This window comes from Otolemur garnettii, unplaced genomic scaffold (genome assembly GCF_000181295.1).
Source record: "Otolemur garnettii isolate 467f Iridium unplaced genomic scaffold, OtoGar3 scaffold00160, whole genome shotgun sequence".
NCBI classification, from domain to species: domain Eukaryota; kingdom Metazoa; phylum Chordata; class Mammalia; order Primates; family Galagidae; genus Otolemur; species Otolemur garnettii.
The window spans coordinates 1,512,766-1,539,219 of NW_003852555.1; the positions used below are offsets into that span (position 1 = coordinate 1,512,766).

Consider the following 26,454-nt stretch of genomic DNA (forward strand, 5'->3'; position numbering starts at 1 on the left):
GTGTTTTGCCAAATAGACTTCATGCTTTTCATTGTCTTTAAGCAAAAGTATGTGCCCCAGTCAGAGGTGAAAATATTTTCTTTGGAACCCCAGAAATATTTTGTTTGTATTTCTGTAATGTCATTTGCTACATCCACAAAATTTCTTCCTGGAATACTGTTATAAATTTAATTCTCCTAATACTGTCAGAAGTCATTTGTGTGCAAGGCACCCAATAAGTTTCTGGTTAAAGGATGAAAACACTTATAGCACCTTACATGAAGAGATATGAGTTTGGGAGAAAGACAGTTCATATCCAAATACTGCTTCTATTTGACTGTCTTTGACCTTGAGCAGTCTTATAATTCTCAACTTGTTCTCTAAGTGCGTACTGTGAAGATAAGAAATAATGGAGATACCACCCAGTAAAGTTCCTAGTGCAGTGCATAAAAACAAATGTAACCATTATATACTATTTAGCAATTCTTTTGAAATTTAATAAAGATATATGTTTTATACAGAAAAAACAAAAACAAAAACAAAAACAATGAATAGTACCATATGGGTGAGTTACTCATTAGTGTAGACTTACTCGAAGCCCAGACAACCAACAGAATCCCTTTTTCTGTCTTTGTTGATTTTAGAAGGCATCTTAAAAAGTACATAACGCTTGTAATTTTTTTTAGAGTTCTCTGTATGGGAATTTCTCTAAGTTTTGTCTTGCTGAACATAAATTTATATGGTAGTGTATATGGACATTTATACTACTATCAAAATGTATAGAAGTATACCAAGTTTTTCTGTTAACATTCTAGTTTAAGGAGAATGTGTACATTTAAGAAATGCTGCGCATTATCAGTAAGAGAGAAAGGTTAAGTAATTAGGGTTTTGGTTTGGCTTTTATGGTACAGGTTTTAGGACAATTGTGTGTTGTGTGGTAATTGTACAAGTTTTAGTGATTAATTCATCAAGTAAGAATCTTAAAAACTAAATGGTACCTTTGAATAGAGAATACTAAATGGCAGATAAGGGACTTAATTTTCTTAAGTACTGCATCATTTTTGTAATTCCCTATGTAATAGTAAAAAGATGAAAATAAAAGTCCATGAAAAATTAAATGATAATTTCCTATTTATCTTGCTTTAAGTGTAATGTAAGACACTGGGAGAAGGTCTGTACCTTAGTGAGTAGGGGTAAGAATGATCTAGTCCATTTTTACTCAATTATTTAGGCTCAAAGAAGATAATAAATTCTTTTGGTTTTTGTAACATTAAAACTTTTACTTGTGTGTAGGTGTTGTTGCTTTTTAATGTTCTTTGTACTTTAGAAATTTCTAAGTGTGTAAATAAAATTATAGGAAGGACAGTTCCCTTTTTCTTATGGAGTGACTTATTTAACCGCCTTTTGAGGGGTTAATTGGTAGAAATTACCATTAGTAAATTGGTGGAATTTACCATTGATTACTAATAAATGCAGATATTACGATCTCTTAGCAGAGGGACTGTTACCAAGTCCATCATGATCACATTAGTGCTTACTATTCAGCTGGGACAGAAGTGCTCGAACTTTTAGGTCTTAGGATCCTTTTATATTCTTGAACATTTTGAGGATCTAGAGCTTTTGCTATTGTGAGTTACAGCTATTGATATTTGCCATATTAGAAATTAAAAGAGAAATATAAAAAATGTTCCTATATTAACTGATTTTAAAATAATAAAAATAATTCGAGCATTTTAAAATCAAAATCAATTTTGTTGGTGTACTTTAAAATAAAAAAAGTGAGAAAAGTAGCATTGTGTTAGGTATTTAGCGACTCTAATGTCTGACTTAATAGCAAATAGGTAGATTTCCATATCTTCATGTGTATTCAGTCAGTTGTGATGGCGCATGTCCTGTAGTCTCTGGAAAACTAGACTGTTCATTTGTTTGAGCTTGAGATTGAAAAAGATAAATAACGTGTTTGCCTTACTGTAAGATAATTTTAGTATCACTGACCCTTTGAAAGGCTCTCACGGACCACCTCTGTCTCCAGGTGTCTTCATGCCACATGTTGAGAATTGTTGGCTTAGGAGTATAAGCATTTGTGCTGAAGTTAAGAATGCCTTTACATGAAACTTCTCTGAAAATGAGTACAGCCTGTGTGATAATTCTTTACTTAGTATTTTTAATCTCATTTTAGGTTTGTTTTTTGAGACAGAGTCTTCTCTTGTTGCCCTCAGTAGAGTGCTGTAGCGTCACAGCTTACAGCAACCCCCAACTCTTGGGCTTAAGTGATTCTCTTGCCTCAGCCTCCCAAGTAGCTGGGACTACAGGCATCTGCCACAATGCCTGACTATTTTTTTGTTGTAGTTGTCATTGTTGTTTAGCTGGCCCCGGGCTGAGTTCAAACCCTCCAGCCCTGGTGTATGTGGCCAGTGCTCTAACCACTTGAGCTACAGGTGTTGAGCCACATTTTAGGTTTTCTTAACCAGAACTGTGAAGCTTAAATTTCCTAATAAGTATGTTGATGCTTTGGCTCTAATTATTCCTGTTTAACATTTTACATGAACAATTCTGGACCTGAAAGCGATTGTGATATTGTTACTATGAAATGCATCGTGATAATATTTCTTTCGATGAACTGCTTAACTAATGCCCACCTGTAAAAACTGAAGTACTTTGAGACCTGACAGGTAGTACCAGGCAGTACTTTAATAGTGTTAAGACTTCCTGTGTGTTATGTTTTGTTTGTCACTTAAATGGAATACTGAAATATAAGAGGAAGTATTTAGTAAAGTGAATTTTGGGGGAGTAAGGTTAAGACTTATTTTCAAATATGTGAATTTTGTATTCTTACTCATACTTGAGCTTTTCTTGGAAAAACAGACTTCTCTTGAAAATGGGGAAGCTAATAAGCATTCTTGAAAATTAGGGATATTGGACATTATTAGAACTAACACTCATGTATTCACATTGAATACTTTTTATAGCAGTCTCAACTGAAAGTAATTATAGAACCATTGGCAGTAGGTGGAGTATGTGTTTATGGTTGAAATATGAAGGAAGGTATAAGAACATAGACATGCAAAGGCTTGATGTTTGCCCATGAGTCGAGTTGTACTTACACAATTGAGTAGCCACACATTTGATCAGTAGACATCACTAGTGTCCTCACCTCTCCATTACTCTTTCTTCTTGCCTTCTTTCTGAACCTCTCTTCTCTTGCCCTTTTTCCCCTTATTGCTCCTTCTGCCAAAAAAAAAAATCTCTACCTTGTCTTGCCTACCATACTGATGTTGGTGTGGTGGTTTTGTTTTGGTTTTTTGCTTAGAGTATTTCCTGCCCCAACCTCTGTTAGTTGCAACTCTTCCTAACTCTTCAACAATTTAATTCTTTGCTCAGTGATAAAAAGCTGTCTAGACTTGTCTTGGGAAATAAAATTATAGTTCGATTTAAATATTTTTCGAATTCAAGTTCTTTGCAATCCCAGAAAAAATTTTAAAATGTGCATTTTTTTCCTGATTGCAAAAGTGGCATATATTCTTCATAAAAATTGGGAAGAGTCCCCAAAGTATAAAGGTGAAAGTAGAAATCAGCTGTGTTTCCACTAGTCCCTGGTAGCTTTCTAGTTTTTTTCCTTCTAGTATCTTTTCTAGTCCTATGCATGTTTAATGACTCATTGAAAATACTTTTATTTTAAAAGTATGCCAAGTGCTGTCTCATGTCTATTAATCCTAGCACTTTGTGGGGCTGAAGCCAGAGGAACGTTTGAGGCAAGGCATTTGAGACCAGCCCGAGCAACATAGCAGGACCCTCTTGCTATTAAAAATAACACAAATAAGCCAGACATGATGGTGGACGTGCAGTCCCACTTACTTGGGAGGCTGACTAGGAGGGTCATTTGACCCTTAGAGTTTGAGGTTGCAGTGAGCTGTGATGAGCCACATACTCTAAGCCTGGGCAACAGAGTGAGACCCTGTTACCATTAAAAAAAAGCATAGTTGTAAACATAAAATTTAATCAGCAGTATTATAAGAGATAGATAGGAAAAGTTTTTCTTTTAATTATCTCCAAAAGCGCATAGAGGCTGCATTGTATTCCGCAGAATGGGCATGAGATAATTTGTCCCATCCATCTAGAGTTGGTGATGTTAGGTACTTGCCAGCTGTTTTTATTTTACAGGAACAATGCAGCTTGAACTTTATTGTATGCATACTTTTGCTTACTTTGAAAAGGATGAGGTACTTTTCCTCTGAAAGTATACCACTTGATAATCTCCTCAGCAGTTTAACTAATAACTTTGTTAGTCTTGAGAAACAAAGTTATTGACTTGTAAATTATGAAGATTCTTTTGATACTGTACCAAAACTTGATATGTGATAGTTTCTTAAATGTTAGCCACAGTATGGAGTTAGAAGTCATATCAGAAAACTTTTCTCATTGTACTTGGAATAGATTATTTGCCCATGTGTGATTTTTGTAACTGCCTGCATTGTTTTTTTGGAAAATACTGTTTTGCCGAGTTATGCATGTATTTCAAATATTGATACATCTCATTATCCCAAATTAAATCATAATAGTTACATCACCACAATATCATCATGGAAAATTGTTTTTTTTTTTTTTAAGTTAAAGTCATCATGGCAGATAGAAATTTTACAAAATTTAACTTATTGCTTGAAATCTTGAACTTAATTATTAGGAGTAAATAGTTGTCAGTTTTGTTGAAGTGATAGTGTCTGTTCATTCATTCTTGAGAAAGCTTTTTCTTTCTTTTTCTTACTTCATTGCCTTGTTGAATAGAAGAGGCAAAAGTGGACATCCTTTTTTAACTCCTGATCATAAATGGAAAGACAAAAAGCATTTAGTCTTTTATCATTAACTCTGATGTTAGCTGGTAGCTTTTTTTTAATCTTTGGCTTTTCATAGATGCCATTCATCAAATTTAGGAACCTCTATTCCAAACTTGTTCCGAGTTCATTTCAGATGCTTTCTTTGCATCTATTGAGATGATCTTATGGTTTTCTACATGTATTCTGTTATTATGATTAATTACACTGGTGGATTTTTGCATGTTAATACATCCTTACAGTGGCTTGCTCCCTTTTGTATTCATAATGCCCAACCCCGTCCTGTAAGGATGTAGTAGGCGTTCAGTAAGTATTTGCTGATTTGGTGAATGAATTGAGACTACAAAACTCCTTAAGTGGTTTTCCAATTTTAGAACTTTTGAAAACATTTGGAAAACACTCCAGTCATTTAATAAACCAAAACATATTGTTATCTTGCTTAGAGATCATTTCTCAGTAACTTTATTCCCAACTTTAACTAGGGGAGAATGTAGACGGTATCTCAGAAGGGAGTAGAGCATCCCTTTGATAGTCTTTTCAGTGAAGATCTTCAAAACCTGTTTATTTTTATGTTCTGTTTATAGTTCTAATAAGCCTTGATGGTCTGGTTTCCTTGCACCCTACGTCAGAAGTAACAAGGTATAGAGTAGAAATAATTTATTGGAGGTTATTAAGTTGAGAACATATAAATTTAACAACTTTCAGTGGCTCATAGGGAAAAAAAAGCATGGTAGAAAGAATTTTGAAAGCTTAGTAGTTAAAAGCTGTTGATATATCTTAATTACAGCTGCAGGCTCTTAATGTATATAGCATAGTAAAAGCAGGATTTCAGAGTAGGAATAAACTTAATGAACCTCTCATTATCTGTTTCTGAAGCTTTTCTCTGCTTTTACACATGTGAGGGGTAGATATGATATATACGTGATAAGAGTGCCTATGATATAAATTCGCACACCAAGATAATGATTCCTGGTGGCAAGGGAGATAGAACAGGCATGTGTGATGAGTGTGTGTGTCTGTGTGATGAGTGTGTGTGTCTGTGTGATGAGTGTGTGTGTCTGTGTGATGAGTGTGTGTGTCTGTGTAATGAGTGTGTCTGTGTGTGCGCGTGTGCATTTGTGTGTTTGCAGGGAGTATTGAAGTTTATATGTGAGACTATATCAACATTTTTGTTTCTAGAGTGGTGACCAAATTATGTGATTTGAACTTGGATCCATTCCCATGCACCAGCTATCTTCCCTTCCCACCTCCAGATATTGTGCTGCCTCAGTCATATTCACCGTTGGGAAACAATGGTTTTACCCAAACTACTAGTGTAGATAACCAAACTGAAGCCCATTGGAGAGGCTGAATGTCAAGCTAGCCACACAGCTGGTGAATACTAGATAATGTTAGAGTAAGAACCTAGTTGTCCTTGTTTCTAGTTTAGTGTTTTCTGTTTCTGCAAAAATTTATATTCAAAGTGATAGGGTAAATGAGAAGAATGATACATGTTTCCAAAATAATTATTCATTAGAAAGCATGGGAAGATTCTTTATTATATTTTCGTTTTTTCTTCCTTTTAAAATTACTGAAAAAAATTACTTGGAAGTAAACCTCGGACATTTCTGGTCGAAGAAGTTCATTTTTTCATGACCAGTAAATAGATGCAGTGTTAAGTGTTGAGCCTAACAGGGTCTTTAAAGGAAAAATGAGGAGGGTTTACCCTTGACTACAGGGATCATTAACAATGGTGGCATAATGAATTATTGCCAGCTTTGCGGCTTGTAATGAGAGTCTGTATAATCTCACAATTTCCCAGGTCAGGAGTCCAGGCCTGGCTTAACTGAGTTCACTGTTGAGGGTCTCCTCATGCTGAAATCAAGGTGTAAGGTTGGACTACAATCTCATATGAGGCCCAGCAACCTCTTCCAAGCTCAGAGGTTCTTGACAAATTTAGTTCCCCAGAGCCATAGGACTGGGGTCTTCAGTTTGTTTTGCTTACGGCCAACAGGAGAGCCGCTGTGCTGTTCCAGGATCTCTGACTTACAGACTTCCTTTAAAGGACTCACCTAAATAGGTCAGGCTCACCAGGATACTCTTCTTTATGATTAACTTATATCAGCAGATTGGAGCTTTGATTTTATCATCTCCGCCATATAACTTAGCCTAGCTGAATGTGTGAAACCCCAGAAATCTTGCCCACATTGAAGAGGAGGGGATTATACCGGGTGTATTACACAAGAAGATGGGACTTGCGGGTGATCTCGTAGTATGCCTACCACGGGGTTATCAGAGACAGCAGTGACTCCTTGTTCCATAAGATGGAATCCTCCCGTGCTAGGCATTTCTACAGGCCATGGAAATACAAGGCTAACCTGCCTAGTTCTTGTCTGTAGTGAGGCGGAGGAGAGCAGCAATGAAGTGCACTGTTCATAAAAGAGTCTGCTGAGCAGCAATAGAGGCGTCCAGCCTGCAGAGGAGGTAGAGGCAAGGAAACTTTGAGTGTGCGGCTGGTGTTCTTGAAACTGTAAAATTGAAAAAAAAGGATTCATGGATTTTCTGTGAATAAAACCTTAGTTTTTAAGATGATGAAATTATTAAATGACTATTTTTCCCCCCAGATGGCATACCTCAAGTTTACTATTTTGGCCCTTGTGGTAAATACAATGCTATGGTGCTGGAACTGCTGGGACCCAGCTTGGAAGACTTGTTTGACTTGTGTGACAGGACGTTTTCTCTGAAAACAGTTCTCATGATAGCTATACAACTGGTAAGTAAAGCAGCGGGTATGGAGTTGTTGGAATGATTGCATAGTCTGTTGGTCATAAATTGATGTTAAAAGTCTAAAATTTGGGGGTATTATCTTACAGTACATTTGACCCAGTATAAATGTTTGTACTTTTCATATTATCTTTGTAGGATGCTAATAACTGAGTCACGTTTATTTTATTTGTATCAAAATTTGGGTCTTAACTGCTTTAAGATGAGAATGGTTAGTTTGAGAGTTAAGTGTTTCTGGTACCTTTTTTCATGTAGAAGATGAATTATTCAAAAGAAAACTCTTTTAGTCTCAGTAATAAACTTTATGACCTAGAAAAAGAAGAAACAAACAAATGAAAGAGGCTTAATATTACTTAAACTTTAGGGGACCCATGGGATAACAATTTAGAGGATGATGTTAAGGTACTTTAGAAATAAATGTCAATAGAAATATGCTGCAGAAATCTTAAAATTGCTTTTATCCTTTCACTCATTAATTCCACACCTACAGATTTATCCTGCGAAACTATTCAGATGAATTTAATGCTGTATGTGCAAGGATGTTTATAAGAAAAGTAAGAACCATCCCAAATGTGCAGAAGTAACAGAGTTAGTTGAATAAATTATTGATAGCCATAAATATTTTATGATGTGGAAAATGCTCATAGTATACCATTAAATAAAAGTATGTCGTAGAATATATTATATGATCTGAAGTTGTTAAACAAATTAGAATGGCCTGTGGAACTGTAGGCTTACATTACACTGTTAGCCACGGTTAGCACTAAACGAAGCAGTTTTATTTTCTTGTTCGTAATGTTCTATTCTTTGGCAGTTTGTACAGTGAACATTACTCAGTATGTGAAGCAACAGTGTACTTTGTTATTATTAGAGTTGGATTCCTAACTGTTTTAATTTTAAGATCTTTTTCTTGAGTATTAATACCTAGGAAAAAAAAATCAAGAAAACAAATTATAAAGGAGAAAATGAAAGAAATGCTGAACGGTGCTGTTAATTGTTTTTATTTAACAGTTTAGACTCTTAGGCTTCTGTAATATAATTATGAAAGTTGCTTGATTATCCAACTGATAAGGAAGAATAAATTGCAGCTTTATATGTCTGCTTATACGTACTTTTGCGTTCAAAGCTTTTTGATTCTATGTGGTAGCGTCCTCTGAAAGTACTGATTGAATCAGGCCTACTGGATATGAAAGGAATTTATAAATTTAAACACTTTCATTTCTTAGTGACTGTAACAATAAAGGCCAAGATTTTTAATGAAAATTGGACATGTGTGTTTATATATACATATATATATAAAACTATATATTATATGTGTGTGTATATATAATACATATAAGGAACTGTAAATTGACACGTTATTTTTAAAGCAATGAAAACAGTTTCTGATTTTTTTTTTTATGTTGTTTTTATTGTGAAAGTTCTGTCTTCCGTTTATGATGCTTTCTTGGCCTAGTCAAAGCCCAAAATAAAATTTCTCTTCTCTGTTTTTTCTAAACCGAGATTTCTCGCATGGAATATGTTCATTCAAAGAACTTGATATACAGAGATGTAAAACCTGAGAACTTCTTAATAGGACGACCGGGAAACAAAACCCAGCAAGTCATTCATATTATAGATTTTGGTTTGGCAAAGGAATATATTGATCCAGAGACAAAGAAACACATCCCATACAGAGAACACAAGAGCCTTACAGGAACAGCTCGATACATGAGCATAAACACACATTTAGGAAAAGGTATGTGTACCTTTCGTAAGTGTGGAAGCTTGAATTCAGCAGCTGTGCTAACATTGTGAGTCATCATTTGTTAATGCAGTTCTGTTCTTGCAGATTACAATGGATTGTACTGTGATTTTTATTTTATCACATCTGCGTAGAGTTTGCTTTCATTTATATTATAATAAAATTCTCTTTAAGTTACTGTAAATGAATGATAGCTATTCTTACATTTGCTTTATCCTTTTTAGATATATATGGTAACTTGAAATGTTCAACTTTGATACAGTTAGGGGCATCATTTTAACTGAGTTTTAATGCATGTGAAAAATTTTAATTAAGGCTATAACTCTTTAATATGGCTTGCCATGGAAGTAGCAACCTGCCTAACAAGTATAATGCTAAAAGCATATACTTCAGAGGTAGGGACAGCTGGCTTCTAATACTGGCCTACCTGTATACTAGCTGTATGATCTTGGGCAAGTTGTTCAACCTTTTTAAGAAGGTTTCTCTTTGTAAAAAGAATAAAATAATATCAACCTTGGAGGGCTTTTTGTTTGTTTGTTTGTTTTTAACTTGGTTCAGGATCTAACCCAGGATCACATATTAATTTATTAGTTTTACCTCTTTAGTTTTTTTCGTCTGGAACAGGTAGTTCCTCAGCCTTTCTTGATGGCTCATGAGCTAAATAATTTTGAAGGGCACAGCTATTTTGTGGAATGTCTTCAGTTTGGGCCTGTTATTTCTTTTCTTTTTCTTTCTTTCTTTTTTTTTCCCAGTATTTGGCCAGGGCTGGGTTTGAACCCACCCTCTCTGGCATATGGGGCTGGCGCCCTACTCCTTTGAGCCACAGGCGCTGTCATGGTTCTGTTGTTTCTTTGTTGACTAGATTTGGCTGTGCTTTTTTAGTGCAAATATCACAGAAATGATGTGTTCTCAGTGCATCATGTCAGGTGCTACGTAATGTCATTTGGTTCTAAGCACCTTTTATTTCTAGCTTAGGGTGATGTCTGCTCAGTTTTTTCCTGAAAAGTTTCTTATTTTCCCTTTGTAATTAAAAAGTAATTCCCATGTATACATATATACTTACCAACAATGAGAAGTCTATCACTACTAATACTGTATTTACTAGAATTCTCAGGAAGTAATTTCAGAATTGCCAAGTAATACCACTTTGTGAAGCAAGCCTACTAGAATTATAATATTTGTAATTTTTATTTTATTGACGAGTTCTTTTTCTTAGTTTAAAGTAAAATTTACATTGAGTAGATTACACATTTGCGTGTATAATTTGTGAGTATGGGTGAGTGTACACACTGTGCAACCCACAGCACTGTCAAAGTGTAGAACATTGTCATCTGTCACATGTGATCACATCTTACATATTACCGTAGCTTTTTCATGTAGGCAGTGCCATAATATGGTATATACATCTTTCCCCTTAGGCAGTCCCTACCTTTGGTAGAAGCAGCCTCTGGTCTGGTTTCATTTACCATAGCTTAGCTTTGCTGATTCTGTTACTTGATATAAATGAGATCATCTGGCTTGTTCTACTTAATACAATATTGGTGAGATTCATCTATTGTGTTGCAAGTTTGTTCCTTTTTAATTCTGAGTAGTATTACATACCACAAATTGTTCTTTCTTTCATTCTAACATTGATGGACTTGTGAATAAAACTTTGATGGCATTCTTGTAAATCTTTTTGTGGGGTCATATAGTTGGTATTATTTACCTTTGTAAGAAACTGCCTATCTATTCTTTGAAGTGTTTATATCTTCTTTTATTTCTACCAGCAATGAATGAATGAGAGTTTTATTTGTTTCACGTTCTTGACAAAATTTAGTGTCATCTGTCTTTTTCATCTTAGCTATTCTAGTGGGTATGTAGTGATATTTTATTTCCCTGTGATTAATGTTTTTGGTGCATTAATCTGTTTCATTCATTTATTGGCATTTGTATATCTTCTTTTATGAAATGTTTATTATTTTATTGATAATTTGTAGGAGTTCTTTATATATTCTAGAATTTGTAGGAGTTCTTTACATATTCTGGATATAATTCTTTTGTCATATATATGTATTGTGTATATTTTCTTCCAGGTATCTTTTGCTGAGCAAAACTGCAATTAGCAGCAATTAACGTATTCAATTTATGAAGTCTAGCTTACTTTATATCTGTGATCATTGATTTCTTATATGTTGTGAGATAGGTGTTTAAAGTTCTTTTTATGGTATCATATTCCTCCCTTTGAATTACTTTTGTGTGTTTCTTAAAAAATTCAGTCCTAGATTGACTGAATTTGCCATGGTCAATGTGCTTATCACAGGAAGTACAAACTTCTGTTCTTGATGTCTCACTAGCTGGAGTTAAGACAGAAGTGGAAACCAGTTACTGTGTATCCATCATCACTGCTCAACAGTACCTTAAAATAGACAGTCACAGATCTGGACAGGACTTTAGAAGCCAGCTAGTCCCCTTCCAGCTCCTAATCTCAGCTTCTCAGACCATTCTCCCCAGGTTGACCCAGTAGGCACTGCAGCCCCTGCTCTGCTTCTCTCACTGAATAGCCCTTGGCATCCTTCTCCACAGCTGCCTGAGTAGCAGGCTCAGGATATTTTTTCCTTTTCAGATGCCTGAAATGCCTGACCAATGCCCTTTTTAAAAAAGTAAGCTTCAAGCATCTAAAATTATAAAACATAAATTTTATTCAGTTAATATTTTCTGGGAGTGCCTTTTAGTAGCAAACTTCCACGATAAATTTAAAAGATGATTTGGTAGATATACTACTCTCAGGATTGTGCCTTCTGTTAAGACCAGGCATATTTGTGTGGACACGCACGGTGTCTGTGAGAAATTTTTACTTCCTGGGAGTTGTTAACAGACTATTTTATAACGACTTACAAAGGTTCACCACTATTTTATTGTGAAACATGAAGTCACAACTTCCTTTAGGGCCTAATGTTCTTTATCTGAACAATGGTAGATGTAAAAAGCATTCTATTTGTAGAAATGGCAAAGTGACCCATATGTTTGTCTTTGTTGGGGAAAGTCTTCAGAGCTTGGGAAGTGACATTTAACTACTGCAGTAATCTCTTTTACTCCTCTTTCAGGAAGAACACAGAAAAGTATTTCTTTGGCAAGCACTGCAAACAGCAAAAGCATTAATGTTTCCTTTCTCTCGTTTATAAAAGCCCTGCTTCTCAGTTTTCATGTAAAACTCAGGAGTCGATGAGTAATATGAACAGAGAAAAAATTTGACAGTTTACATGAATTCTTATTTTTAAAAAAGGAAGCTAATGTGATATGAATTTGAGTGCTGAAGAATTCAGGTTTTCTGGAGTTTGTGATGCCTGCGAACAGAGAATATTTAGTAGTGTTTTAAGTTGAAGAGTGCTTGACTTTGTGAGGAGTCAGGAAGAGATAAAGAGGGACAGAAAACGTTACCTTTCAAGGTGATTTTAATTTGTGCGTATCTAATTTCCACTCGCTATGGTTTTCTGGATTTTGGTGATTGCTTTTAAAGCCTTACTGGTTCTCCCATCATTTCTTCATTCACTGTTGTGCTTGCAAGGACTTCTTGCTTGCTATAAACTTTTCAAAGTAGAGACTTTGGTCAGAGGAGTATCGTATGGGTTTATAAAGTGTTTTCCCTTTTGGAAACTAACACTGTGTCAGAGTTAAAGAGGTAAAAGATATTTCTAATATAATAGTAAGGAAGAACAGTGTAAAATCACACTGTAGGAATTTGCATCTCTATTGTGCTGTCTGTTGATCTTAACTAGGCAATTTGTGTGCAGAAAGCAGTGTAGTATGCAATGATTCCCTTTTATACCTTTCTCATCTCTGATTAAGCCACTGTCAGGATAAAATCTTGGTAAAGTTGTGCGTGACAGGTAGGGATTTCCCTGGTCTATTGAATGAAAGCTTTCATATACTTATGTTGAATTATTATTTTTGTGTCTGATCCAATCAAGTGTCTGCTTCTTAATATCTTTTTAAAGACTTGTCAGCAGCTTTGAACTTCATTTTATAATCTTCCTTTGGATCACTTTTTCCTCCCGTTTATGTCTTCTCTTACTGGAGTCATTTAAGATTCAGTAAATGCTCTATGTTTTTCTTTGGTGAGTAGTCTGGAAATAAAAATCAAGGCTTTTATTTTTAAATTATTATTTATTATTCAAGAACAGACTAGGATTTGAGGCATAAATTGGGAGTTCCTTTGTAAGTGTTAGTAAAATCTGTGTTCTGTAGAAGAATGATACTTCAAGCTTCTAAGTGGTAGATAAGCTCTGTGAATTAGGGGAGAAGGAATCAGAGAATTCTGGTCTTCCAAAAATGCCTACTTCCTGTGCTGTCATTCTGTGACGGGATACATATTATTCAATTTCTAGCTTAATTGTCCAAATTCCGGAGGCATGCCCTTTTAAGCTACCCAAACAACTTTTTTTTTTTTGAGATAGAGTCTCACTATGTTACCTGTGGTAGAGTGCAGTGGAGTCACAGTTCACAGCAACCTCCAACTCTTGGGCTCAAGCGATTCTCAAGTAGCTGGGACTACAGGAACCTGCCACAATGCCCACCTATTTTTTGTTGCAGTTGTCATTATTGTTTAGCTGGCCTGGGCCAGGATGAAACCCCACAGCCTTAGTGAGTGTGGCTGGTGCCGTAACCACTGTGCTACGGGCATCAAACTCTGAAAGAACTTTTTAAAATTAAAAACATGTCTTTACATTTTTTTACAATTATATTTTAATAGTCTAAAATGTGTCACATACTTCCTTTTTTTTTTTTAAAGAAAATATATTAAACACAATTGATTTTTTCTTGTTAATTCATGGTAAATATTTTTTGTCTAATTACTATTATGTAGTGGTATTCTCATGATTAGTTAGTGTCAGGATGTACAGCTTTATGTACATATGTTTAGAGAAGATGTTACCTGTATTTTTAGCAGTTTATGTTTTTCTGTGGTTCCTTTGGCCTTAAGCCGTGTTGCCTCTCACTTTTAGGTACTGTGTGTGTCCTACCTACATACTCCAGAGGGTGCCAAAAAATGTGTACACATTTTAAGAAAGGGAAAAACTGTTATTCAAATGGTAGTACTAAATATATACTGATAACAAAAGATGAACACAAGCCACATTTGACTTCTGCAATTACAAGAGGCGCTCAGAGTGGTCACCATTGCTGTCCAGACGCTTCAGATTATGGCGAACTCCTGCTTGAGTGACGTTGCCCAAGTGTCCACCTGCATTGCTGCACGCGCCCTTTCCGTTTCTTTCCAAAGTATCACCAGCGTAGCCAGTTTTCTACGGTTACCTGTCCTCACCACATCCTTGCAGGTTCCCTGGAGGCAGTAAGGGTGTCAAGTCAGGAGAGCCTGGGGGACACTCCGGCACCCCTCTTCGTCCTGGCTACCATCTTGTGCATTCTCACTGGGGTCAGCTCCCCCGTCTCAGTGTGTGTGATAATCTTGGGATGAAACTTTCCATTTTGCTCTTTTCAGAACGCACTGTGTGTTTCTTCTGCTAACTTTTGTCTGGTGGTCTGGTGTGCATGCTGTTCATTCGGCTTCTGTGGTGAGTGTGTAGAGTGTTCCAACACTGTAGTGGAAGAAGCAGGACTTGTTGCTGTAGGAGCCTCCCAGATCTTCCCGTGTGCACGTCACAGACAGCACTGCGCGTCTCAGACTTACCATGAATGCGTGCAGTTGTTCAGTGCTGGGGGTTCTGAACGTTGCACACTCACCCCTCCATCATCACTGTACTTCCATAGTGTTGAATTTCAGATACCACTTCTGAATGGTCTTGTGCTCCTCCAATGACAGCTGTGCCTCTGCCATCTCCTTTGACCTGCCTATCACATGATGACACTATCTTCATTGACTAATGCCGTCTTTTGAGCAAATACCATACTACTCAGTGCTGTCATAATTCAGTTCGGCTTTGGAGAGGTGAATTAGGTGACACCTTTTAACATGTATATACATTTTTTTGGCACCTTCATGTATACCTACTGCTGGTAGCACTTTGATTTTTTTCTTCTTTTGATTGGCTACTTTTAACCTGGTAGCCAAACTTCCTGGAATGATATCTAAATTAAGAGTTCTAGATTTTAAGAGAACTTCCTCAGGAAAAAGGGAGTGAATGCATGTGGTTTAAGTGTTCAGGAAACTTGTTTTTTAATTTCCAGGTTTTCTTGTTATTGCTAGGTTATGTATTCAGATTAGTGAGTTGTTATATATTATCTTGCATAATTGTATTTTTTCTTTTCCTTTTAGGTTTACGTTCCCTTTTTTTTTTTTTAACAAAAGGACCCATCTTTATTATGTAATTTTGAAAAAAGTGAACTAAATTAATTTTGAGGAAGATGTACTTTTGTTTTGGGGTGTGCTAAGGAAAATAACTTTTAATATCTTAAAAGGAAATATTAAGCAAGACATTTATTTGCTTGTAGTAGATAATTTTAAATTTTTGTTTATAAGAAATGGTTTAGTCTTTTTTGAAGGTGAATTTTTGTTTGGCTCTTGTCATATTTGTGCTTAGTTTAACTAACATATCTTTTATTTTCATTTTTCATTTTTGTAAAAAAAATGCAGTAGTAAGTTTAATTTTGTGAATATGTACATGTGTAGTAGAAAGTCTCCTGTTTCCATGTGTCATTGATGTATTTTTTATATTGATGTATTTGTGTTCATGAAAAATGAAATACTTCTCTATTGTTTAAAATTGATTTAAAACTTCAGTGGAAATGGAAACAAGGAGATGTTGAGATATGAAAGTAGAATTCTTAAATAGGAGAGTGCTACAGGTTTGCTTAAGCGTGTGATTAATTGATGGGTCTATTTTGCTTTCTGAAATGGAAAAAGTGCAAGACAGGTGGGCTCAAATGCTGGCCTTCACGTGTCAGGCACGTGGTTTTGGAGGAGTTGCTCACCCTTCCTGAGCTTTCTGTTCCTTGTTTGATGTTCCTAATGTCTACTTTCAGTGGCGTTGTAGTTTTAAAACATCACGGTTATGAGCATGGACACGTACTGGCCTCTTCATTATGTGTTGGTTATGTTTACTTCCTGTGATACATATATTCCTGAAGAGCAAAATTTTAACTTTTCATAACGTTTAAATTGGTTTGAAGAAGCTATTTAAAAGAATCTTTAATGATTCCTATCGTAAGCCAGATTGTCGCTTTCTAGTTTCTTTAGGTGCTTATAGCAAGAGTGCCCATAATGATCCTTGGCTTTGTGGAAAAATGACCATTTTCAAACAGGGTTTTGTGGTTAAGTGCTTTAAAAAACGTGATCAAAGTTCTAATAAGGGACAGATTACTGTTGGGAGATTTTTTTTTCCTGTAAAAGAGCTGCTAAAGACCTGAGGGGGTGGTCTTCAGTTACTGTGGTTCAAAGAGAAAGCCTTCTGATGATTTCTGTTACTTACTGTACTACATAGTGAAATTTATTTACAGATATGTCAGTTGGTGAAAGAACACAGAGGAAGGAATGATGAGGGTAAGTAGCATTTCAGACTGAATTTCAGGAGCAGGTTTATTTTACTAGCTTATATTTACGGCTTGAATTTTTAAGTGCCTTGTTCATTGTGAGACTAAACTGTTCTCTCATAGAACCATGTAGGCGCCATGACCTTATGATCGTGGCTTGTTAGCACAGTGGTAACTGAAGCCTTCCTTGGATAGGATTCAAAGGGGAATTGCCTTTTATACTGAGTTCCTCTCCTTAACAAAGAGTCTTACTGTAGGGATCAGTATACTTTTATATATACTGTATTTTAAGTCTTTCAAACTGTATGCTGTATATATTGATAAATTTATCAATATTTCTTCTTTCTTGATGTCATTGCAAAGATAATTGGTTTATAAATTCAATTTCCAGTTGTTTGTTGCTAGTATAAAAATACAGTTGATTTTATGTATTGATCTTGTGTCCTGTATCCTGGCTAAAACTCACTAATTGTAGTAGAGCTTTTGTAGATTACTTAAAATTTTCTACATGCATAATCATGTTGTCTGTAAAGAAAAAGAGCCTTTCTTTTTCTTTCTAAACTACTCATCTTTTAAAGTTGTTTTCTTTGCTTTCTGTACTGTAAGAACCTCTTCCAGTACAATACTCAATAGAAAGGTCAAGAGTGGACATCTTGGTTTTCTTCCTGAGTTTAAGTATCTTCTTCTTACTGTTCTTACTGTACTTCTTCTTCTTACCATTTAAGGACTGTTAGTTGTATGTTTTTTATAGCTGTTCTCTGTCAGGCTGAAGAAGTTTTCATGTATTTCTAGTTTGCTGAGTTTTTATTGTGAGTGAACGTTGGGTTTTGTCAAGCGCTTTTTCTATATTGGAGATGATCATATGATTTATATCTTATTGTATTAATGTGGCGAATTACATTGATTTTTGAAAGTTAAACCACATTTACATTACTAGAATGAAACTTACTTAGTCATGATGTACTATGTTTTTAAGGATTTGTGTCTGTGTTTATAAGGAATATTTTCTGTAGTTTCCTTTACTTATAATGTCTTTGTTTTTAATAATAGGGTAATTTAGTAAATTGGGAACTCTTCTAGGTTAGTGTAGAATTTGTATTATTCCTTAACTGTTTAATAGAATTCAACAGTGATGCTATGTGGGCCTTGGATTATATATAGGGAATATTTTAAATTGTAAATTAAAATTTTTCTAATTGACACAGAACCATTTATATTTTCTTTAGGCAGTTTTGGTAATTAGTAGCTTTCAAGGTACTTGACCTGTTTCATCTAAGTTGTTGAACTTGTTGCATAATGTTGGTTCCTCATGTTCTTTTCTCATTCTTTTAATGTCTGTAGGATCTGTTCTGAAGTCTCTTTTGTCTAGCCTAGTGAGAGGTTTAATGATTTTACTGAACTTTTCAAATAAACAGCTTTTGTTTTCATACTTTTTTTGTAGACTGTACGTTGTCGTTATCTGGCCATTGATTTCATCACTTATTATTTTCTCCTTTCTTCTACTTATTTTGGGTGGTACTGATACGAAGACAGACACAGATAAGTTGGTCAAACTATCGAGTCCAGCAATAAACTGGATACATAGATGGTCAGTTGATACTTGAGAACGTTGCAAAGCCATTCAGGAGGAAAGGACCATTCTGTCAGGAAGCCGTGGAAAGTAACTAGATACCAGTATTAAAAAGAAAATGAATCTAAACCCTAACCCCACACCCAAAGTAACAACAATGACAACAACACAAATTACCTCAGAATGAATAATAGTGTTAAATGTAAGAATCAAAACTATAAAATTTCCAGCAGAAAAAATAGGAGCAAATCTTTGATGGTAGTCAGCAGTTTCCTAGAATGGACATAAAAAACCATAAACAATAAGAGAAAAAAATCCTGATAAATTGGGCTTTATCAAAATGTAAAACTTCTGTGCTTTTAAAGATACTCTTAAGAAAACAAAAAGTAAGTTTTAGTCTTGGAGGGAGAAAGTTATTTGTAAAACTTTATCTGCAAATTACTTGTATCCAGAATATACAAGGAACTAACTCTTACATCTTTGTAATAAAACAATTCAATTTCAAAAATGGACAAAATATCTGAATAAGTGCTTCACAAAAAGATATATGAAGTCTTTGAAATAAAACACAAAATGAAATTAACCAACATTAATCCCCAGTGAAATACAGATTGGATCATGGCGAGGGAAGGTGTCAAAGCCACTAAAGTTAGAAAGACTTACCACACTAAATGCTGGACAGACTGTGAGGCACCCGGAGCTCTCATACCTTGCTGTAGAAATATAAAATGGTACGTCCTGTTGGAAAGCAGTTTGGATGTTTCTTGTAAAGTTAGTCCTACCTTTACCATATGATGTGGCGGTCTTACTCCTAGATACTTACCCAAGAGAAACAAAAACCTACGATCACACAAAGACTTGTTTAAGAATGTTTATAACAGCTTTATTCACAATAATCTGAAACCCCAAGCTACCCAAATGTCCATCAGTAGGTGGAAAGATGAATGTATCTCTCTGTGGTACACAACAGCAAGGATGAATCTGGGGAACCCTGCGCCGAAGAATTCAGACACAAATCCGTTCTCTTAGGATTCCGTTCTTGTGAAAGTATATTTAAAAACCTAATCTGTAGTGATAGAGCCAGGTAAGTGGTTGCTTGAGACTGGAGATTGTGCCCATAAGGGGAGAAAAGAGGTAAGGGTCATAACGGAATCTTGTGGAGGATTAGAAATGCTTCTTAATTGTGGTGGTGTTACTTTTGCAGGTGTCTGTGTTGTTGAAACTTAGCCAAACTGTCCCCTTATTGTGGGTATATTTTAATATATGTAAATTATGAATTGTACTTCCTATATTGTTGATTATCCTTCAATGAAAGAAGTTTCTTTTTCAGTGGTTGTTAAATCAGCCTGCATTTCAGAATCATCTGCTAAGCTTTTAAAGATACACGTTCTTCTACCCTACTTCATACCCAAGGAGCCATTGCTAGCAGCAGGCCTGCTCATCTGAGTTTTAAAAAAGTTTTAGAGGTGATTTGGATTCTCAGCTGGAATTTAGAAGTATTTTTCTCTTTGTAGGATTTTTCATTCTTCAGTCTCTTAGAACCTAATGAAGTAAAATTTTTGTTGTAAAGTCATTCCTGGTTTTGTTCATGTTATTCATGTCCCCTCTTTCATTAGCGAACTTAAAATGAATTTTAAGTTTGCTTAACTTATTTTAGAAAAGGTAGCTTTTTAATAGCATATCCTTACATTTTTATAATAAGTGCAAGAAAGAAAAATTCTCCATTATACTATGTGAAGTATGAATTTGGAGTTGAAGTCTCTTCTCTAGTTCTTTAATTTCATAGCCCTAATTACATCAATTTTGATGTATATTATTCTAGATCAGTGGTTCTCAACCTTCCTCATGCCATGGCCCTTTAATAGAATTTCTGTGAGTCGCAACCCACAGGTTGAGGACCATTGTTGTAGATGTTTTCTTTGTACGTAGAGAAAAGGGACATATATTTAATATTGTTTCTCTGTGTTGCTCAGGCTAGTCTTGAACTCTTGGCCTCAGGCCATCCTCTGTCCTCCCAGAGTAGTGGGATTACAGACGTGAGCCTCTGCCCCTGGTGCCCTGTATTTATTTCCATAGTATGTGTTGGCCCCTACCCTGTGCCAGTGATTATACTTGGTCCTGAGGCTAATGAGCCAAAGACACCTGCTTTCTTAGAACTTGCAGCCTGGGAGAAGGATAGATAGTGATTAAATAGTAACACAGACATATTTTTAAACTATAGCAAGTGTTATAGAAGTATGGAATGTTTTGACAGTATATAGTAAAAATTAAAATCCTTTCTTACCCTTTCACTCTAGTTCAGATCCATACTTTGAAGTTTGCTTTTCTGAAAGCATCTAGTACCGCCTAGGTAATATGATAATTATCCATTTGAATAAAATATTTTGCACACAACACCCCCTCAGTAAAGTATTATTTTACTTTCATTGTTATCATTTTTATATTAATTTAAAGCATCTGGAAATCTTAACTATTTAAGGTCAATGTAAAAAAATTGAGGTATCATCATCAAGTATTTATGATCCGTAGACAGTGTCTCCCTGGGTCTCGCATCTGTGATTGGCAGACAGTTATGTGCGGTGCGACAGTTTGTTACTAAAATAACTTGAAAATGACAGTTCATCCTAGAGTCATTTTTTTGATAGTGGAGGAATTATTAATGTTGGTCTCTGTTGGATAGAAATGTTTCTTAAAATACCTTAATGCACATACTAATTGTATTTAATATTAATGGAGAGTATGTGATGAAATTTCACGCTCATCAAAGTTTAGGAAATGCACGGGTAAATAAAAGGAAACATTTTTAACCCTACACTTATCAGAGCCTTTAGTGTTTTGTTCTGAATCTTTAAGGCAGAGCTGTAGTATATAGTGACTCTGTTTGATGAGAGAGCTGTTTCCTTTGGCCTGTGTTTCTATCAATAAAGATCTCTAATAGCATCTAAAAAATCATAATGGCATATTTTAAAAATGCACAATAATTTTAATGTAAAAATGTTATTTAACAAGATGTGATAGTGAGATTTATAGGCCTTGCATTTGTGTTTTGTATTTACATACTGTACTTTTTGGACATTACTTTGAAAAGACCAATTCTCCATTCTTGCATTCTTATCTAGCACAGAAAAGTGAAATTGGTGTTCTTTTTGTATTTCAGAACAAAGTAGAAGAGATGATTTAGAAGCTTTAGGTCATATGTTTATGTATTTTCTGAGAGGCAGTCTTCCTTGGCAAGGCTTAAAGGTAACTGTTTTTGTGTTTCCTTATATGTCATAAAATGTTAAGCTATGTTAAGGTCCTCTCTTAGCTAAATAATTCTAAATACTACATCCTCAATTTTTTTGCGTGTTTTAGGCTGACACATTAAAAGAGAGATATCAGAAAATTGGAGATACAAAACGAGCTACACCCATAGAAGTGTTATGTGAGAATTTTCCAGGTAATGAATAACGAGACATTGATTCATGTACTTATATATACAGAAGACACAAAATGCTAATTTTCATTGCTTAAGTTTATAAACACTTTTTTTTCATGCTTAAAAAAATGAACTCAAGATGTGATTTAAAAAATGTCAGCATTTGATGCATAGTTCATGGGAACAGTTTGTGTATTTTCTTAGGATACTGTATCAGTGAAAGAGAAACCCATCTTTTAGTAGTGTTGACCAATACCATCTGAAGTAATACTTCATTTGCATACTTTTTATAAGTTAAAGTATTTGCTAAAGAATACCAATTAAAAAGTTATTGTGTACAACATTAGTCAGTTGAGTCTAAGTGTCTAGTTGAAATGAAATGTGTGAAGTATGTTTTAATTTAGTTTTCACATTACAATAAAATCTTACTGACCTTTCTAGTTTTAGACTAGTTTTATATTAGAGAGCCATATGCATTTATGAAAATAATTTTGTTTTCAAGTAGTCTTATGACAGTGCAAACTAAACGAACAAAAATTTACTTCAGATTTCTAAATAAATTAAAGAATAAGAATGTTATTGTTAATATCTTAAAATATCTGCTGTGATTTGTGCAGCAACATTAAATGAAAGAACTAAATTTGAAGATTTAAGATTGAGTTTCTGTCTCACTTTACTGTTCACTGGTTAGCTTATACGAGGCTGATATTATCATCGATATATTCTGAGGTATCTCTCAAGCTTATACGAGGCTGATATTATCATCAATATATTCTGAGGTATCTCTCAAGTTTCCTTAAATTATTCACTGACAGCAAACTTTAATTATATTTATTTTTTTCTTGCCATGACATCTAGAAGTTGAAGATTTAAAAAATATTGGTTGTTAGTGCCAGGAATTAAGGTGTAGGTAGATTGGCTGGGATTAAAGAAGTCTATATAATCTCAAGTCTATAAACTTGGCAGTGAACAAGGGGTGCCAAGATAAATTAGCTCTGTGGTTAGATAGGAAGTGGATAGTGCGACAGTCACGTCAGGAAAGTCACTGGGTGCCACTTTTCCTGCCTGTTTTGCTAGGTGTGACCTTTTCTTACTAGCTGTCAGGGAATAAACCGGAACAGAAAAGTAGCTGGGCATAACCTACCATCTCTTACTGCCATGATTTTCTGTGCCTTATTGTGAAATACTAATTGTTCATCATTTTGCCTGTTGTTTTCCATGGGTTTTATTTTCTTTCTTAAAACATGACCTTTAAAAATACATGTATCTAATTGCAGTTAGGAATTATAGTGGTATGTGAAGATTTGTGTACTTCCAAATAATTGTTAATGGTATGACTGGAGATTAAGAGAAGACTTGCAGTGGGCTCCTGTGTTATGTTTTTGAGATCTACGTCACCTTTATTTCACCTTTATTTTGTAGCTTAATTGATTCGAATACCAGTCGTAGCCAAGGTTAGGAATCTGGATGCTCTATTGGTCATTGAGTGTGCGTCACTGGTTCTAAAGGAAATCTCAGGAGCTAGTGCAGATGCTTTTTTATAAATCAGTTTCCACCAGTATTGTCACTGACTTTTTAACTTATGGTCTGAGTGTGATGCTTTGTGATTAATTGTTCATTATTAAGCTGCTCATTCAACCTCTTGTACTACCCAGTATTAAAAATAATATTGTTAAAAAATATATTATAAAATAAATTTTATTTTAGCTTTTCTTAATGAAATGAAACAAAAATAGTGGCAGTTAAATTAACCTGTCAGTTTTGTTTCTATTTCCTTTTCTCCTTTTCCACTTTTTTGTTGTAATTAAACTCAGAAAATTTTAAGTTGTAATACAACTTTTTTACTTTTCCATGTTTTTTGTAATAGAGTATGCTTTTAGACATTTAAATGACTTTATTATTGAGTATAACAAAAAAGTATAGTTAGAATAATTCTTACATTCTTTCTAGAAGAAATGGCAACATATCTTCGTTATGTCAGAAGGCTAGATTTTTTTGAAAAGCCAGATTATGACTACCTGAGAAAGCTTTTTACAGACTTGTTTGATCGGAAAGGATATATGTTTGATTATGAATACGACTGGATTGGTAAACAGTTGGTAAGTACTCTATGCTATGTAATAAGAATATAGTATTTATCTTCTTTTTAACAGTACAGATTCCTCAATTTAAACGAGTTGAGAACAAATAACCTTTAAAAGGATTCATTTTATTTTATTTTTTAAGGACATTTCTCTAGATAGTGTTAAATTGAATTGGTTTTTGAATTTTGTAGAAGCCTTACATTTGGATTCTCTGCTTTTTAAGAGTTATTTTGATCTTTCCATCCTGATTTAGTTCTTAAAGACACTCTATTTGATCAATTTTAGTACTTTGGTACCTGGATGAAAATTAACACTTTTTATAAGCCTCTTCTCAGAGTCAAAATATTGAAGATAAGCACTTTCACTATTTTTTAAACTATTCTTTAAATTTTTGAAAAAATAATGTATTCTAATTATCTACTTACACATTAGCTTTGGAAATGAGAGACATAACCAAATATATTTTCATTGTTTTGAAAAGTAATCTAAAAGTAATGACAGTATTAGAAGGTTTTTTCGTAAATATAAAAACACTTACAAAGTATTTAAATATTTAGAAATATTCAGAAATGCTTAGAAAGTCTAGATGTTCTCTTTGCTTTACTGTGTTAGCTTTAGCAACATATGTTGGGAATGGTATCTTTTCTTAAAGCCTTAATTTATGAAGGCTAACAGTGTCTTATTTCCTTGATCCTTTTAAGCAGCTAGAGGAATTATTTTAAATAAGATTTCTGAAGTAGCATGTATTGATCCCGATTGTTATTGTGTTGTAGCCTACTCCAGTGGGTGCGGTTCAGCAAGATCCTGCTCTGGCATCCAACAGGGAAGCCCATCAACACAGAGATAAAATGCAACAGTCCAAGAACCAGGTTTGCTGCCTTTGCAGATAGGAAATGTCTTACTTGTTTCAGAGTGAAACGTGGACTTTTTTCCTCAGTAAATAAAATAGATTGATGGATTGAGAATACATGTATTTTTAATAGAAAAACTTTCTCCTAATTTTATTATTAGTTTAATAATATTAAAATAGTTAATGATAAAGCCCTCATTAATGATATAAATCATGTAAACTGAGTAATATTTTATACTATGAAAATATTCGGATACCCCATATTGGAATGAATTGTAAGAGTACCTGACCTTGCTATAGTCTAGTTTAGTTCAAGAAATTATTTATTGAGTTTCTGCTATTTTAAAGTTACTATTCAACACACCTTAGATCTATGGAAGTAAGGAAGACAGTATAACCTATAAGGAAGGATTTTGTAACAGGTAGGATTGTAGTTAAGCGCTCACTCAGACTCTAGAGTCAGACATGGGTATTGATCTTCCAAAGCCTCACTTTTCTCATTTATAAAATGGAAATAATGCGTGTTAATTCCTAGCATATACTAAGCTTTCAATCTCAACTCTCGTGACTAATGTTAATATTATTATGTTTCTTACAGTAAATGCACAAATAACTAACAGCTCAAAACAGAATAAGATATGTTACATGATATATGCATTAAAAGTGCCATGCAGGATCATAATGATTTTGAGGTAGAGGTGGGTGGCTTTTGAGATAAGCCTAAAGAACAAATTGTATTTTTAAAGAGAAATGAAGGAATAGGGCATTGGGGCTAGTACAAAAGATGAAATTGAAGTTTAAAACTGTCAGATTGGTTTGCAGCATTGCAAGTGGTCCAGTTTCCTTGGAGCAGAGAGTAGCTAGAGCTAGATTAGATGGGGGAGCAGAGAATAAGTTTGAGAGAAGGCTTAGAAGATGGGTTGAGAGTGAATAGTTCACGTTTCCTAGGTAAGGGAATAGAAAACTGTTGAAATTTTAGAGCAGTGTTTTCATTTCTCTTTTTTTGTACAAAGAAATTTTATTGAAGACATCTTTGGTTTAACAATTTTGTGTCATCCTGAGTTTAAAAACTGTCTAGTTGTTTTCTTTCATAACTCTTTTTGAAGAAGGATGATGTACGTAAAGGAAAAAGAGTTATGATGGTTCTATGATGTCGTTTCACTAAACACTCCAAATTCATAACCAGAATTCATAACCAAAGACGTCTTCAATAAAATTTCTTTGTACAAAAAAAGTGAAATGAAAACACTTCAAAACCATTATAACTTTTTCCCTTTAGCGAAAAGACATCATAGAACCATCATAACTCTTTTTCCTTTTACATTGTATATTCCAGCAGAGTATAGGCAAAATCAAAGGAAAGAACACTGCTTTTTAAAAACCATAGTAAGATAAGTGCTAACTTTTAAGGGTATTTACAATATGCTATAAAGTATAGGCCGTTTACAAAGATTAATTTTAAAATATTGACTTATAAAAATTGGGACAATAAAGGCCTCATATGTTAATTACTTTATATGGATAAATTAAAATTAGTTGATAGCTTGAGTACTCTGATAAGATGCTGTATAGAGAAAGAAAGGGCCCAGGAGTCGAGACTTGAGTTTGTGTCTTATAAAGCAGAATTAATTTTTTGAATGTACTTGAAAGAAGGGTAATAATTGGTATTCTCTGGAGTTCTTCATTTCAGCTGTTAGGTATTATAATAAGTGAAATTCTTCTCTTAGTGTTGATTAAATTGTAAATT

The 26,454-nt window shown here is 34.5% G+C and overlaps 1 protein-coding gene across 5 annotated transcripts in view; it reads left to right on the top strand.

Annotated features, from left to right (window-relative positions):
- Window positions 1-26,454, top strand: part of CSNK1G3 (casein kinase 1 gamma 3) — a 94,563-nt gene that overhangs the window by 46,294 nt on the left and 21,815 nt on the right. For 3 of the 5 annotated variants that reach the window (XM_012811498.2, XM_023519167.1, XM_023519166.1), the window contains exons 5-10: window positions 7,412-7,560; window positions 9,075-9,309; window positions 21,513-21,598; window positions 21,710-21,794; window positions 23,727-23,872; window positions 24,631-24,726. In XM_012811498.2, coding sequence (XP_012666952.1) covers window positions 7,412-7,560; window positions 9,075-9,309; window positions 21,513-21,598; window positions 21,710-21,794; window positions 23,727-23,872; window positions 24,631-24,726 — 797 coding nt within the window. Of the gene's footprint in view, window positions 1-7,411; window positions 7,561-9,074; window positions 9,310-21,512; window positions 21,599-21,709; window positions 21,795-23,723; window positions 23,873-24,630; window positions 24,727-26,454 lie in introns of all 5 variants that reach the window. The other 2 variants (XM_012811497.2, XM_012811499.2) reach the window with 1 other exon arrangement.